Raw genomic sequence first — 15,732 nt, 5'->3', positions numbered from 1 at the left:
TTCCCACCAGGAAGCTCTTCCTATTGTTCAGGTGGAATCTCTTTTCCTGCACCTTGAATCCATTACTCCTTGTCCCAGTCTCTGGAACAGCAGAAAACAAGCTTTCTCCATCTACAACATGACATCCCTTCAAATATTTAAACATGGCTATCATGTCCCCCCTTAACCTTCTCTTCTCCAGACTAAGCATACCCAGTTCCCTGAGCCTCTCTTCATAGGGCATGGAATCCAAACCTTTTACCATTTCGGTTGCCACCCTCTGGACTGGTTCCAGCTTGTTAATATCCTTCTTGCATTGTGGTGTCAAGAACTGGGCATGGTATTCCAGGTGAGGTCTGACCAATGCAGAATAGAGTGGTACTATTAAATCCCTGTTGGGGTGTCATATTTCCAGCCTATGCTCTGTATACAGCATTATGAAAAATAATAATTGTTCTTACCTTCCCAACAACTGAGCCATTTTGTGGCATGTTAATATGGGCTGGTCTCTTTTCATCTTTGCTTTGTTCAGACTCTTTATTGTTATCTCTGAACTTGGACAGACAATTAAGTTTTGCTTCATGTTGCAATTTGGCATTCAGTTCTGGTAAGAATCTGAAAAACATATTTACATCAGACATGTACAAACAAAGGTCATCTAGCATAACCCCTTCTAGAAAGGCAGGTCTATCTCATAACCAAGCCTATGCTTTCACATCCTACCCTCACAATCAGTCATCACCAACAAGACTAGCACATCACAAGCACAGTGCAAACAGACTGGCCTTCATTCTACCAGCAGGCCTGATCTGGGATAGTGCTCTTAGGCTTGGCTCGTGAGTCCTGAAAACATAGACTGGAACCTTCAGTAAGAACCTCGCACACACATTCATGCCAAGTGGACCAACTGATCCTGCAAGGCAAACTTCCCAAGCCTCTACCTAATTAGGAAGTAACCAGACTCAGCTGTTCTATTGGCAAGTGTTGAGTGTTCCTGCAGCTGCATTGTGCATAGGCCAGAAGCCTGCAAAGAATTATTGTTTTCACTGCTTAGCTCTTGGAAATTCAAACCACTGCTTAGCAGCTGGTTGAGCACTTTGCCTCCTTTGGGCCACTTCAGCTTGGGGACTTCTGCCACCACAAATTAAAAGTATTATCTGGGCCAAGGTTCACATCCTGCCCAATGGAGGACTAGGGGTTATTTCTGGGGACAGAGGTGAGATCTCCCTTGCAGGCCCTGGTAAGATACACCTCTCCATTACTGGGCCCTCCCTGGTCCTTCCCCTGAGGACTTAAAGTCAGAGTCACAAGGCTGGACAGAGAGATCATGATACTAGCAGGCAGTTGTAAGGTTAATATTTGAGACAACTTCAGTGCCTGCCATATTCTCATGAGCATTTTACATGTAGCAGAACTTCAAAGCATGTCAAACAGAACACCATCTGTTCTACATCTTGGTTGTGGCCCTAAGGCAAAGCCTTTAAAGGAGTTAGTGCATTCTGTCTCAAGTAAACAGTTTCTTTCTCGCTGCAAAACGTACTCAAACTTTCAAGTTCAATTTCAGCCTGGATAAATTATGCACCAGTTTATTTATTAAATCCAAAAGATCAAGAATCCTTTTTTGTTGTTGTAGCAAATCCTTTGAGGTTCAAGAAAACTGAACAAATGCCTAAGCAGATTTGCAACAAATTTGCTAAATATGATTTAGATATTTTTGTTGTTGCTATTTCACATTGTGGTTTTTTCCAAACTTAAGTCTGCCCATTTAGCAGCTAAATGTAACACTATAGTAGTGGTGGAAAGTTCCATCAAGTCACAGCTGACATATCATGACTCCATAGGGTTGTCAAGGCAAAGAGGTATGCAGAGGTTGTTTGCCATTGCTTGTCTCTGCATAGTTACCCTGGGCTTCTTGGCTGGGCTCCAACCCAAATACTAACCAAGGTCAGACCTGCTAAGCTTCTGAGGTCTGACGAGATCAGACTACCCTTGGCTATCCAGGTCAGGGCAATATAACTCTATAGCCTGATTTATATACATGTACATAGAAATGTCCCATTTCCTTCCAAACAAGTGTGCAGTCTTGTCAATCAGAAAGAGTAATCAGTGCATTGGAACTATCACTCATCTGGCTTTCCTTCTACAAAATGCAAAACTTGCTGCCTGGGCCCCAAACACACAACTGCATGGGAAGCAGCAGGAATACTGCTGCCCAACATCCACACTTCTAAGTCAACTCTATCAGTTTAGTAAGATTTTTGTCTCATTCTCAGAAAGGGTGCTATATGTGGAACTCCCTTGCTCATCTTAGAGGAAAGTTAGGCTGAGAGAGTGACCAGACCAAAGTCCCCAGCAAATTTTATGTAAAGTGAAAATTTGAATGTAAGTCTCTTAGATCAACTAAGTAAGGCTTTTTAAAAATTCAGTTGGTTTCACTGTTTGTTGCTCCCCACCCCCACCCCAGCAAGTGCAGGAAACATTGTGATTTGAATGGAGAAGTTATACAGTATCCCAGCAACAAAGAGCTTGCCCCTTAGATGAAGATGATTTGATCCCTCAACAAATTAATAGTAACAGAACATCTACCTCACAAAAAGCCAATCATCTTGAAAGGATTTCAAAGTGACTTCTAAAACCTGACTCTAGATACTTACTTTTCAACAAATCCATCTCTAGTGAAGTATTCATGCTGCAGCAAATCAGCAGAGGATATCCTATCTTCAGGGTCCATTTGCAAACAAGCCTGGAAAATGATGAGATTCTTTTAGAATATATTATGTCTGCAATAATATATTACATAGGGATGAAATCCACATGTTAAAGTTTGGAATTATACACACACTGCTATTTTACAAATAAGCTCCACTATACATGTATACAAAGGGCTAAAATTCCAATTAACAGTTCAATTGGGCTTTAAACTGAACTTCCTGATCTTCCAGTTGTATTCAGTTATACTGTTGTTAGACCTCAGTTTACTCCCACAAGGAAAAGAAATAGGAAGATTACTTGCTTGGAGTGTCAGAAAGTAATGTGCTAAAAACAAAGAAAGGAAAAGAAAAATGCAGAAAAGGGCCTTTTCTGAAGAATATTTACTTCGGACTAGTCATGTAGACCATTGCCTTTAAGGAGTTATTCATGTCTTGCTTCCAGATTTTTAAGGAAAATATAAAACTGCATGAAATGGAGAGCTCATGTTTCAATTTCACTGGCCGCTTATTGGAAACAAGGGGCCCTGAAATGATCACTGTGTGGAACTACACCATTGTTATGAGTTTAGATGCTGTGGTATCTTGGCAAAGAAAAGATTTACACAGAAGGTGAAACAGATTCAAAATAAATTGCAGCTCTTCCTGGAGACTTTAACTGACACAGCAGAAAGTAGCCAATGGGCTTTTCAGGCGTTTGCCATGAGGTTAGTTGATCTCAGCTCTGCCCCTTGAATTCCCAGTGTATAAGCTGTGTACACTTTTCTGCATTGGATGGTGCATCATCCAACCTTCTAAAGGAGATGGAGGGATGGGCAGAAAACAGTATCCTCCCTCCCCAGTGCATGACTACCTTCTCATATGGAAATGGCTTTGTACTATCTTTATTCTTTAACACAAAAATATTATTGTGTTTTTGAGCACATATTACCAGTATTCTTGGACCTAACCCAGTTTTTCAAAAACCTAACACAAAACATTTGATTTCAAAATTATTTCGTTTGCATATAATATTATCTGTTAGTATGGCCAACAGTGGTTAAGAGGCAACAGAACTGTGCCAAAAGCTAACTGAAGTTGCCCTGACATGGTTATTTATGCCAAAATAATAATCTGATTTATTAATATTACCATTCAGTCACTTAGAGAAGCCTTGGCTCCATGGACCTTTCATTGACTGAATAAGAGCCTTCATTTCCTTGAAAGCAAGCCAATTAGCAGAGGCGTACCAGCCTAGGGACATGGACATACCCATGTCCACGGACACACGCCTTTCAGTCATGTGACTGAAAGGCCTGCCCCCCGCCCTCAGCCATCAGGGATGAAGGGGAGCTCTGCTCAGCACCCCTGCTCTGCCCCCACTGCCCTCTCCTGGGCTCCCTGGAGCCCAGTTGCTGCTCTCCTCAGAACCTGGGGAAAGAGGATTTGCTGGCCTCCGGGACCTGTGTTTATAAGCACAGAGGCCAGAGGTGGGGCTTGGGGGTGGGATCACGCCTACCAAGCCCTGTCCCTGCCCCCACCCTCTGGGCTTATAAAAGCACGTCCCGAAAGCCGGCAAGTACTCTCTCCCCAGACTCCAGGGAGCCCGTGATGGGATGGGGTGAGGCCCTGCCATCCAGCACTTTTAAAAGCATGTCTGGGAGTGGCTGGCAAGTGCTCTCTCCCCGGTCTGTGGAAAGAGCAACAGCGAGGAGCAACTAGGGAGCCCGGGGGAGGTGGCTTGAGGGCATGGCCATGCCCCTGAACAGGGGGTGGGGGTGAGCCCGGAGACCTAGTGTTTCCGGATGCCATTTTCCCTCGGTATGCCTCTGCCAATTAGTACTAACAAAAAGTATAGCTGTAACAGTCATTTATTACTGCAAGTCTCATTTCTTGCTGAATCAAGTGCTTTAGGCTTTCAGTCAAATATGAATGATAGCAGTGTGTTACACCTTGTTACAAGGATGCTTAGCATTGGTGTTAAGTGATTTGTTACTCTGTTGGACTTCCTTTTTTAATCTGTACATAATTTACTATTAAAATTTGTTTCAAGCCAAGATCTGCTATACAGACTCTCGGCCTGGAAGCATGTTTATAAAATATGATCTTCAGACATGCACCAGAGAAAATCAGTAGGAAAAGATCAACTGTAATTAGGATTTTGCAAGGCCATTAATACTGAACCCAACACAACACTGGAATACAGACACTGATTTATTACACACAGTTATTGTTGTCATTTGATTACATTTAGGCTTGGCTAATATTTTATGCTTCATAATTTCAAGGGAGCTTCCAGTGTCACTTCAGGCTGCTGATTCCTGGCAAACGTCTGCCATATCTTGGAGTTAGGATACCAGATGCTCTGTGGTCATACAATAACAGCCTCTAAAGCTGGTGTGACTACTCTAAACAATTACAGTACTCCCCGATGAAGTGCAGCAATCTAAACACATTTTTAATACAATATGGTTTGAAAAACTGAAGTGATATCTCAACTACAACAATTACTTCAGTAATTGTACATTCACTAAACTATGCAATACCCCAGCTCTAAGGTATGCCTGAGGCTGGGCAGGGCTTGACTACTAACATTTGCAGTAGAGAAAGATTGCATCAGTAAAATATGGCTATATACCAAATCCCAAGGATGCAGTTTCATTTGTAAGAAGTTTCATTTGTAAATTTAGTCATACCACTGTTAATAATTTCATTTCTGATGTGGCCTGCCTAGCTATGTTGATACATGAGATAAGCCATTTCAGAATAAAAAACAGCCCTTCTCAATAGTTAATGGCTGTTCAGCCAAGCGATTAAATCTCATTTTTATTTGGACTTTTTAAAAAACTACATAAAAGATCTCTGTTGCTGATGAAAGATGCTAATGGACAGGTTCCACTTAAAAGCAATTTATTCAAGATAACATGCAGAGAATGATGTGCATGCTGAAATTATGTAAATTGGTTTATTATATTTTATGAAATGAATGTTCTTCCAGTTAAATATCGTATTATTGAATAGAATAAACATATTGTTCTAAAGCTTCTGTGAAAATGATTGGAATGTGTTTTTTCCTCTTTTTTGCCAACTGTTCTAGCTATTCATTTCTTGATATACAGAAATAAATGGTGAGTGAACTTTTTAATATGTGTGTGTGCATGTATATATGTATATATGTATACACATGTATGTATGTATGTATACTTTGCCTTGCCAGCTGTCTACAAAGGTACAAAAAGGTAGCTTGGTGTTCATCAAAACATCAAGATCAAGAAGAGCAAAGAAGGCATCTGCCATGATCCATCCTGAGTGTAGTGCATATGCATATGTGGAACCATCAAGATAGAGCCACATCATACCAGATGCAGCCTGGTACAATGAGGAGACCCTTGTCTCTAACCTATCATCCAGCAAGCCTCATGCATCAGATTTTGCCTGGACCAGGCACAGATCTGTGCTGGAACAAGGCAACTGGGGAAGACCGGAGGGGGTGCGGAGGTGGTGGTGGAAAGAGGCAGAAAACTGGTCCAAGCAAAATCTGATGCATGAGGGCCAGGGTTGCTGGATGACTGGTGAGAGACAAGGGTCTCCTCCTTGTTGTACCAGGCTGAATCTGGTATGGCATGGCCCTATCTTGATGGTTCCACATAAGCATGTGCACTACACTCAGGATGGATTATGCTAGACCAAAGTAGCAACAGCATGCTAGCCCTTCCCAGCCTTCAAGAAATAAGGTGCCCAAATAAGGACATTAAGATAGAGCGGAAATCCCTGCTGCTTAAAATACACCTCTTCCTCGTCCTAGAAAGAAGGCTAGTGCACATTATGCAACTTTGCTTTGAATCACACCCGTTCTTTTAAAACAAGAATTTTGTTCCACTTTTTCCAGACTTTTTTTCTTTTTCAAAAATGACCAATAAAATTGACAAGACCGAGATATATATTTTAAAAGGTCTATTCTTCCCAATAAATGTTGGAACTACCTTGGGGGTGGAGGGATCTAAAAATCTATAATGCAGTAGTAAGGCCATGTAGTAAGGCCACATTCAGATGATTTAGTGGAAATTTTTTTAAAGTCAAGAATTAATTTCTTTGCCTTCTAGAATCAAACTTTTGGGACACGCATACATTTTCCTTCGGCACTATGCAGGGACAAAGAAGAAACTCTTGAGATTAGAAAGTTATGAACATTCATAGGTGTTGTGGATTTTCTGGGCTGTGTAGCAACAGCCTGGTAGTTTTTGCTCCTAATGTTTTGTCCACAGCTATGGCTGGCAATTTCAGAAGCATGTCTGTGCCATGGAGAGAATGACATTTTACTATGACACGCCATTGAAGATGCCAGTCTTAGACACAAGCAAAACATTAGGAGTAAAATTACCAGACCATGGCTACACAGCCCAGAAAACCCACAATACCAAGTTGATTCTGGCTGTGAAAAACTTTGACAATACAACTTCAATAGGTCCTGCTAAGAGTCTTGTGGATGTGTACAGGTATTTCATTGAGGCTGAAAAGGTATCTCAGTCAATAAAATACTTTTCCTTGGGATGGGTAAGGTAAGGGCAGTAAGCAACAAAGCACCTACATATCATGGCACAAAACTGTACATCAATTATAAATGCACAGGATCATGATGAACTCATTTGAAATGTCTGTATTACAAATTATGCCTGGGCTATAAATAATAATCATTAGTAAGGCTGATACTCAGACCTCTTCTGACATACATGAACCATGTCTGCAAGCAATCCAGTGAGCTTGGGATACTTTTTCCTTGCACTTTTAGGGTGCTGAACTTCAGGAAGGACCATTCCAGAAAAAACTGGACTCTTTATAAAAATACCCTGAAGGTGAGGTGTCAAGTTGCCTGAAAGAAAAAAGTTTGCAGAATCTAGTATCTGGCATGATGTCAAAAGTGCTTACAAAATATACATTTAAGTGAAAATTCAGGGCTAATTCTGACATATAGATTTTTTGATCCCCCCAACTGGACTGATTTTTTTTAAGTGTCATGGATCTTAAAAGACAGATGATAATATCTAAGTCACCTACAGTGCAATCTTCACAATGCTTTCCTAAGAATCAGTCCCACTAAATAGACTGGGGTTCCCAACCTTCTAAAGCCTGCAGGCACCTTTGTAATTCTGCCACAGCATGGTGGGTGCAGGGACAAAATGGTCGCCACAGGAGACAAAGCCTGCCATACAATGGCTGCAACAGCTTACCTTCAGTCACACAGTGAAGATCTTTGGACTGTGGTTGCAACTGTTGCCAAACCAGCACTTTACAAAATCTGTGCAGCCAATCAAATGTCCCATGGACAGGCAAAAGCCTCACAACCCCACCTACTTCTAAAAACATAAGGGGGTGCCAAGGAAGGTGTCAGTGAGTGCCATGGTATCCACAGGCACAACATTGGGACCACTGTAATAAGACTCAAGTAGGACTCACATTAGATCCTTCCCAGGGCTATTCAGTGGTGCTTACATCCAGAAAACCATTATTAGAACAGTGCAGTAATTGCTGCTTTAATCACAGTGCTATCTTTAGAAATGGACAATTGGATGGGTGGATGAGAGCTGTAGAAATTCAACAATTAAGCAGGTGAACAAGGACAGGGATTAAATAGAAACCTAAATGAGTTGGTAAGGAAAGGAAACAGGAACCTCTGCAAAAGTAAGCTGGGGCTAGCAAGGGAGGACCAGGATTCCCCCTTTATTGTGAGCCCTTGAGCTTATCTTATTTGTATAGGTATAATAATCAGGAGGCTAAGTATATAATATATGTTACTGTACCATCTTACATAAAATGCTGTATCATTACTGGCTATTGTTGAAGATATGTCATCGATAACAGTTACTTTAGCAATTATTTACATAGGTAGGATGTGACATGAGTTTTTACTGACTAAGTACATGAATTAGATTGTCAATGTCACACATCCCTATTTCCTGCCTATTCATTGATGCTACAGGTATGAAATATTTTCTACAAAAAGAGCACTTCAATTAAAAAAGATGTATATGTAGGTTACTATATGCATTATTCACATATGCACATATTTTTGCTAGGTTGTGGGAATGGTGGGAAGCCCTCTCCTCCAGGTTTTGGAACCTTAGAAACACTTTCCAGCTAAATCAATAGTTCCAAATAAGTGTCTTTAGAAATATGAGTCTGATTGTTCTGTTCGAATTTGGGTGGGTGAAAGAAGTATTTGCGCTCCACTCCTGTTGCAAAAATTCCTCTGAATACAAGTATGGCAGGATGCACTGCGGAAAAGCATTCTAGTGGTATAACACAGAAAATTCACCTTGTAAGTATGGCCCTTTCCCCACTTACCATTGTCGGAGGGTTGCTGCACGCAATTCCCAGCGCGCGCAATTCCTGGCACGCGCCCCGGCTTCCCCACGACCCTGCGCTCTGCGCAGGGTCATCAAAAGGCGCCATTTGAAGAGGCGCCAGGAATTACGCACGCTGAGGGGGCACGAGAGAGGCAGCGTCGGGGCGGCTGCGTTCTCGCCGCCCCTGAAGTGGGGAGTGCAGCTGGACCCCGCGCTACTTTAGGAGAGTAGCACGGGGCTTAAGGTAAGTGGGGAAAGGACCTCTGAGGGCAAATTGAATTTTTTCCAGGTGATAAATGTAGTATCTCTTGTAAAACCATTCAAGATCTAAAGCCTACGTTCCAAAATAAATATATGCTGGCTGAAAGATCTTAGGTACAAAAAACAACTTACTGAAAACAACAAACCTAAGCCCTTATTTGAATGATTTTGGCAAGTATCATCAGCACTGGTACCTACCTACTTTGGTCACAATTTTATGAAGTAGGTCTAAGTCAGAGCTGCTAGGCAGATAGGGATTGCCAGTGGCCATCTCGATGATCATACAACCTAAAGCCCAGATGTCCACAGGTCTAAGATCAGGAAATGAACAAAATGCTCAACCATACAGAGCCTGAAGCTACAGTAATACCTACCATCTGACTGTTACGTTTCTAAAAGGAAGAAAATAAATCTAACTAAAGAATGGGCAGCCCAATCCAGATGCGGGGGTGGGGGTGATGCTGCTGCAGCCCACGACAGCGCAACAAAGCCAGAGCCATGATGTCTCCAAAGGGGCTTTGGGTGACATGGAAAGGAAGGAACTTTAAAAACCCTCCTGCCACTCTAATAGCCCCATAGCCTAAAAAGGCTTATGCCAGACATTTTGGTGGTGAAAGTCTGCAGCCGCAGAGTGGGGTGTTCCTGGGCGGAAGACTGGTAGAAGCTGGCTAAAGTCAGCTCCACCCCGGGGAACAATCCCAGGCTGCCCACCCCATTGCACTGGTGTGCGCTTGGATGCTGGTGTAGCTCCTGGACGGCAGCTATGTCCATGTGTGGTTACCATGAAGCTATGTGGGGCCAACATGTCAGCGTCTTTGCTCTCCCTGCCAGCGTAGGTGTCCCTTACACTGGCAGGGTAGGCAAACATGCTGGCACAGCCCTCCACTGCTCCCACAGGCCAATTGGTCCCCCCACCTGGATTGGGCCCTTAAACAGTTACAAAAGTTTAAAAATAACACACGTTAAAAAAATAACAAAACAAGATCTGTTTGTATCCTTACGCAGCTGAACAAAAAAGCAAGCCATTTCTTCCAAAACATCTGACATCAACTAGTTGGCTCCAAGTAAATGGCTTGAGTACTGTAGCATAATGGAAGGCTTTCCACCCACAGAACGCAACTCTCTTGGCACCATTTGGCTGTTGAGGGAGGCAAGAAAGTTGTGCTCATTGGCAATAATCCTTCAATCTGGGCAAACCATGCTGATAGGTGCAAACCAAGGACACATATTACATAGATTTCAGTGGAGTTTAGGTGAGAACATAGATTTCTATCTATACTTAAACTATATTGTATTCGTGGGTTTAGCAAGATGATTGGTAACTATCAGAATCTTCTTATCTTCCAGAACTCGGAATAGGAAAGTTTCACTAACATATGAGCAGCTGGCCCAACTGGCGCCTGCCCATTATGTGCAAGTAAGATCTTCTAAAATCAGTGACTCTTATAAATGTAAAATGGTTAATATTAAGGTATGATTTCTATTTAATGAAAGCTCTTTAACCATTTTATTCACAGACAGGTAATTGATTTGCCTCACTGAAATCAATGTAGAATTTGCTACTGTCCTCAGAGACAATAGCATTATGTACAGTGTTCAAAAATTATTGAAATGAATAAAATTCCAATCTCATCCTCCATCAAAACAAGAGCAACAGTTTAAATGTGTGTGACAGCGCCACCTAATGTTCCTCTACTGTAGCCTGCCACATCCAGTTTTCAATACACTTGCTAAAATATTTTAACGAGAATACATTAAAGCAATTTACTTAACATATGCTGTTGTGAACCTGCATAGGACAGCAGTAAAAATGCATACTTCCCATATGTTGTATCTTTCAGCACCAACTCTGGAGCTCTGTACCACCGTGTGGCCACATAATCAGTATAAATATCACCCGGGGCTGCTAAAGTCCGAGCAAATCCAAAATCACAAAGTTTAGTAATTCCAGACTGTGAAACTAAAATATTCTCTGGCTTGATATCACGGTGTATAACCTGGCCAAAAAAGAAGAAGAAGAACACATTTAATTTGCCTTAAGTGGACAAACCAGTTTTATTAAAAAGAAAAGATTACTATGCATGATGTTAAGTTAAACAATTTTTTAAAGCTCTGGTCCTCACACAAACAAGTCAGAATGTCTTGATAGAATTTGAGGACAAATTCTAGAGATAAACTGCAGCAGCCATGGACCTTTGCCGAAGAACTTCAAGAAAGTTATTTTCAGGGTGGTGGAAGAACAATGAGCCCTATACAATAAAGCTGGATACAGAATAGTGAGCCCATCTGCAATCGCACCTTTTTGGAGAGCTCTACAAACTTCCGAAAGGTAGATGCAACTGGTTCGTCTTTCTGTGAAGAGAAGCTGACTCAGCAACAGCTGACAAGCTGGTTTTTAAGGAGAGCCTGAAACCCCCTCCTGGCCACTGCTCCACCCAGCTGTGCAGCAGGCTGATTAGACTTTGAGGTGGTTGTGGTGCCGTTCTCCCTTATTTTAAAGAGCCTATTTTAAAGTATTAAAATATTTCTTTGAAAAGTGCTAATAAATAAATAATGATTAAATATGCCTGGTATCTGAAAATGTTTACAAACCGTCAAAAGCCTGCTGAAGCCAGGACAGTCTGATAGAGAATTCTAGAGTGAAGTTGCAGCTGGATATGTATGGGGGAGGGGGAAGAAGAGCTTATCCCACGGAAGAATATACAGCTGGGCATGTACATCAGTTTTATAGCAGTTTAATTCTCATTGCCAAACTCAGGAAGAATTTTACAAACTGTGGCTTGAATCCTGCTTTTTTTTTCTGCCTGTGCAGTGCAGTCCTTTTGTGGAAGTACAGTGGCAAAGCTCCCATGGGGACATCCGGGGACAAATATCCTGGGCGCCCACCATGGAAGTAATGTGGGGTGGGGAGCACAAAATCACTCAATCGCCCCCACCCCCCACCCCGGCTGCCAGCCAACCGGCCTGCCTGCGTTAATTCTCTTGCTCCCTCTGTCTCTCTATATCAGGGGTCCCCAAACTTTTTAAACAGGGGGCCAGTTCACTGTCCCTCAGACTGTTGGAGGGCCGGACTAAAAAAAACTATGAACAAATTCCTATGCACAAATGATTGTAAAATGTTTGATTTCACCTTTCAGCCTTTCTGTCATGGTCTATTTTTAGAACAGTGACCAAAGTATGTCAAGTACAGGGTGGGCTCCAAATATTGTTGGGGAGGCTGTGGAATACCTGCCCCTGTAAAAAAAAAAAAGCAGAACTTTCCCAATGAAGCATTCCATCTAACCCAGGATCAGGTGTCTTCCTGGGTTCTTTCCTCCCTAGCAGCCAGCGAGCCATTCGCCAACCTGGCTGATGCCAATGGGAGTGAGGCGGAACAGAAAGCCTGAGAGCAACACATGGAGTAGCTGAGAGGGAAGGGCGGAGCAGGCATTGCCACATGTAAGGTTTCCAACTCTGGGTCAGAAAATTCATGGAGATTTGGGGGTGCCATCATGTAATTGCAATCAACAGCCGTTGGGGCCGGTTCCTCCTCTCCCTCAAGCCCCCACTGCATATGAATGGAGCCACCTCCGCCATGCCTGGCGGGCCGGATAAATGCCTTCAGGAGGCCACATTTGGCCCCCGGGCCGTAGTTTGGGGACCCCTGCTCTCTATATAAAAATACTCACTCAACTTGGTATTTATGTCTCCACAATCAGCAAACATTTCAAGTTATGGTGAATCTCAATTTCATTTTACCCAGTTTCCCAGCATCCTCAGGACATCTGCAGATCACTATTTTGTAATTTGCCCTCATCCCTTTCTGCCCCTCCAAAAGGTTTTTTCCTCCAAACTGTCCCCCAGCATCCTCAGAGCCTGCATGCAAATGACCCTTCCTGAAGGGGGGTGGCGAGTAAACTGACGAAAGGGCTGCAACAGAGCCAGCCGGGGAGTCCACCTCACAGAACTGCAATTTCTAGGGATCCAGACAACAGGAAATGGAACTAACCCTATGGTGTAGGTATGCCTTCCATTTGCAATGAAGACTTGGTCTGGTGCAATGTTTTTAATCCATTTATATTAATTATATTAATAAGTATTAATCGTATTACGTTGTTAATTCACTTATACGTTTGTGCCTTGGCTATTCATTGTTAGGGGTGCATGGGTAGTTTTTTTAAATCACCATCCTAGGTACTTCATCAAAAAAAAATCATGAAGTATATTTGAATAATTCCAAAAGGGTTTTTTAAAAAATTCTTCTAAGCATCCCTCACAAGACCTCATTTACTGAATCTGCAGAGTTGTACGATTATGCAAAGTACAGTCTTAGTACAATGTTCCTCCCATTTTGATTCTGAAGGAGTGAACTATAGCAGGAGATTGACTCCAGTAATAATAAGGGGCATGACAGGATCTGCTCATAAACTGAGTTTATGGCAGTTTGTGGGATTTACATCCATGATCTTTTCAGTGGGAACAGTATGAGTTCCTTTGATTTTTCTTAACTGAAGTTTCCAAGCTTTCAACAGGCCCATTACAGAGTCTCTTCACAATGTGCAAATGTTAGAGCACATCAGCGCGTGTCAGGAAAGGATGAGACAGCCAGAGGTCAAGCTGAAGGGTGGAAATTTCCCCCTTTCACAGCTTCAAAAGACCTGAAATATCACAAGCATACATGCTCAGATGCGAATTATGAGTGTTCCAAATCTGCACTGAGAAATGGCAAATAGCCAGTTTCTAGAGATAGCAGAGAATATTGCGTAATTATGGAAAAGCAATTCCTCAGCAGGGAATGAACAATTTAAGAGCTGGAACACTGAAACCATTTACAAATCAGATACACTATTCAAGTGAAAAATAATACCCAGGTTCAACTTCTGAATTTTCCCTACAGTTTCTGAATAGTACTTACATTATTGCTGTGGAGATAGTCAATAGCTCGAACAATCTGGAAGAGATACCTTTTAAGTCTTCTGTTATCCAATCCATGAGAGTAATGCTGGAGTTCATCTAAAATGGTATGGTCAATAAATTCAAACACAATGTGAATTTTCTTTTTCTGTCTAAAGACTTCAATCAGGTTGACCAAGTTTTCATGACGGAATTGCTGTTGACAAAAGAATATTTTTTTAAGGTAAATGATCCAGCAAAAATAAATAAATGCTGGCTTAGCATTTCCATATGCAGAAATTCTTCTTCCTTTTGTTCAACACGGCTCCTAACATTCTGGACACAGAACCTGAGCCAACACATTTTTAGTTATATGATTTTTAAAAATCCCCATGATTATTACATGTAATGTGAAAAAGAGTCTTATTCACAGTTTTATAAACACTGAAAAAATGTTTAAGTAGTTTAACAACTTTTCCCTCTAGTATATTAGAACCTCCTCTTAAACATCCTCATCCTAACACTGTGTGGTGGACAAAATCACAAAATGACTGCTACACGAGGTAGAGCTAGCCACAAATAAGGTTGCTGCAGCTTACTTTCAGTCACACAGCAAAGATCCTTGTGCTATGGTGACAGCTGCTATCCAAGCTATGCTTTTAAAAAACTTTACAGCCAATTTAATTTCCAGTGGCCAGACATAAGCCTTGTTGGACAAAAGTCCCACCTGGCCTTGTCCCTTTCTAAAAACACGTGGCAGGTGCCAAGGAAGGTGTCAGCAGGGGCCACGGTACCCACAGGCAGCACACTGGGGACCTGTGTTCCAGCCTTCATAGTTATGGAGAAAATCATGGAAATAAATCACACTCGAACACCATCCATTTCATTACAGCATACTTTGTGTGCTTGGATCAGAATATCATAATTTCTTTTTTAAAAAGTTTTCTAGTGTAATCTTAAAAACTAACCTAATCTTTGAGTTACGCCATAAGTTATTTATATATTTTACTTATTTTTAAATATTGCTACACCACCTCAATCCCCTGGAGAGCATGGTTTATAAACACATTAAGTAAATAAAACTCTCCACAATGAAACCCATTTTATTTCCAAGCAATATCAAGGAATTGATTTACAAAATGACAACCAAAAAAGCTAACCTTTAGGAACTTTATCTCCCTCATTGCAATTTTGTTGACAGATTTTTCTGGCTTTTCATAAAACATCTTAATGGCAACTATATGACCTGTTTCCTTGTGTTTACATTTCATTACCATTCCATAACTTCCCTCTCCCACTTTTCCGAGGATATCATATAACTCCATACTTAAGTCTGAAATCTCTACATGGAAGAAAAAATATCTGTTATTTGAAAGCATTTATAAATCTGTTCATTAAGAGATGATCACAATTAAATTTAAGGAGCTATTCACACCAGTAGATGAGTTTTTTCAGCAATACCATGTTATATCTAACAAGCAGTATGCAATTACTGAACTGGTAAAAAATGTAGCCCTAGTGAACAGGAGCTTTACCATGCAAGCCCCACTGAAATAAATGAGTACTGCACATATCTAGCCAAATTTCTT

The 15,732-nt window shown here is 41.5% G+C and overlaps 1 protein-coding gene across 1 annotated transcript in view; it reads right to left on the bottom strand.

Moving 5' to 3' along the window:
• LOC125428416 (serine/threonine-protein phosphatase 2A catalytic subunit alpha isoform) overlaps window positions 1–15,483 on the bottom strand; it is a 75,979-nt gene extending 60,496 nt beyond the window's left edge. Inside the window, exons 1-7 of the mRNA XM_048488476.1 lie at window positions 15,304–15,483; window positions 14,166–14,360; window positions 11,090–11,268; window positions 9,470–9,582; window positions 7,397–7,536; window positions 2,634–2,722; window positions 441–594 (exon numbers count right to left, since the gene is read on the bottom strand). Of these exons, the coding sequence (XP_048344433.1) occupies window positions 441–594; window positions 2,634–2,722; window positions 7,397–7,536; window positions 9,470–9,582; window positions 11,090–11,268; window positions 14,166–14,360; window positions 15,304–15,468 (1,035 nt within the window). The 5' untranslated portion in view covers window positions 15,469–15,483. The remainder of the gene's footprint in view (window positions 1–440; window positions 595–2,633; window positions 2,723–7,396; window positions 7,537–9,469; window positions 9,583–11,089; window positions 11,269–14,165; window positions 14,361–15,303) is intronic.
• Between the last annotated feature and the right edge of the window lie 249 nt (window positions 15,484–15,732).

This window comes from Sphaerodactylus townsendi, linkage group LG03, assembly GCF_021028975.2.
Source record: "Sphaerodactylus townsendi isolate TG3544 linkage group LG03, MPM_Stown_v2.3, whole genome shotgun sequence".
Taxonomy (NCBI): Eukaryota; Metazoa; Chordata; class Lepidosauria; order Squamata; family Sphaerodactylidae; genus Sphaerodactylus; species Sphaerodactylus townsendi.
Note: the sequence above shows the minus strand (reverse complement) of the source record. Positions and strands in the feature narration are given on the sequence as shown.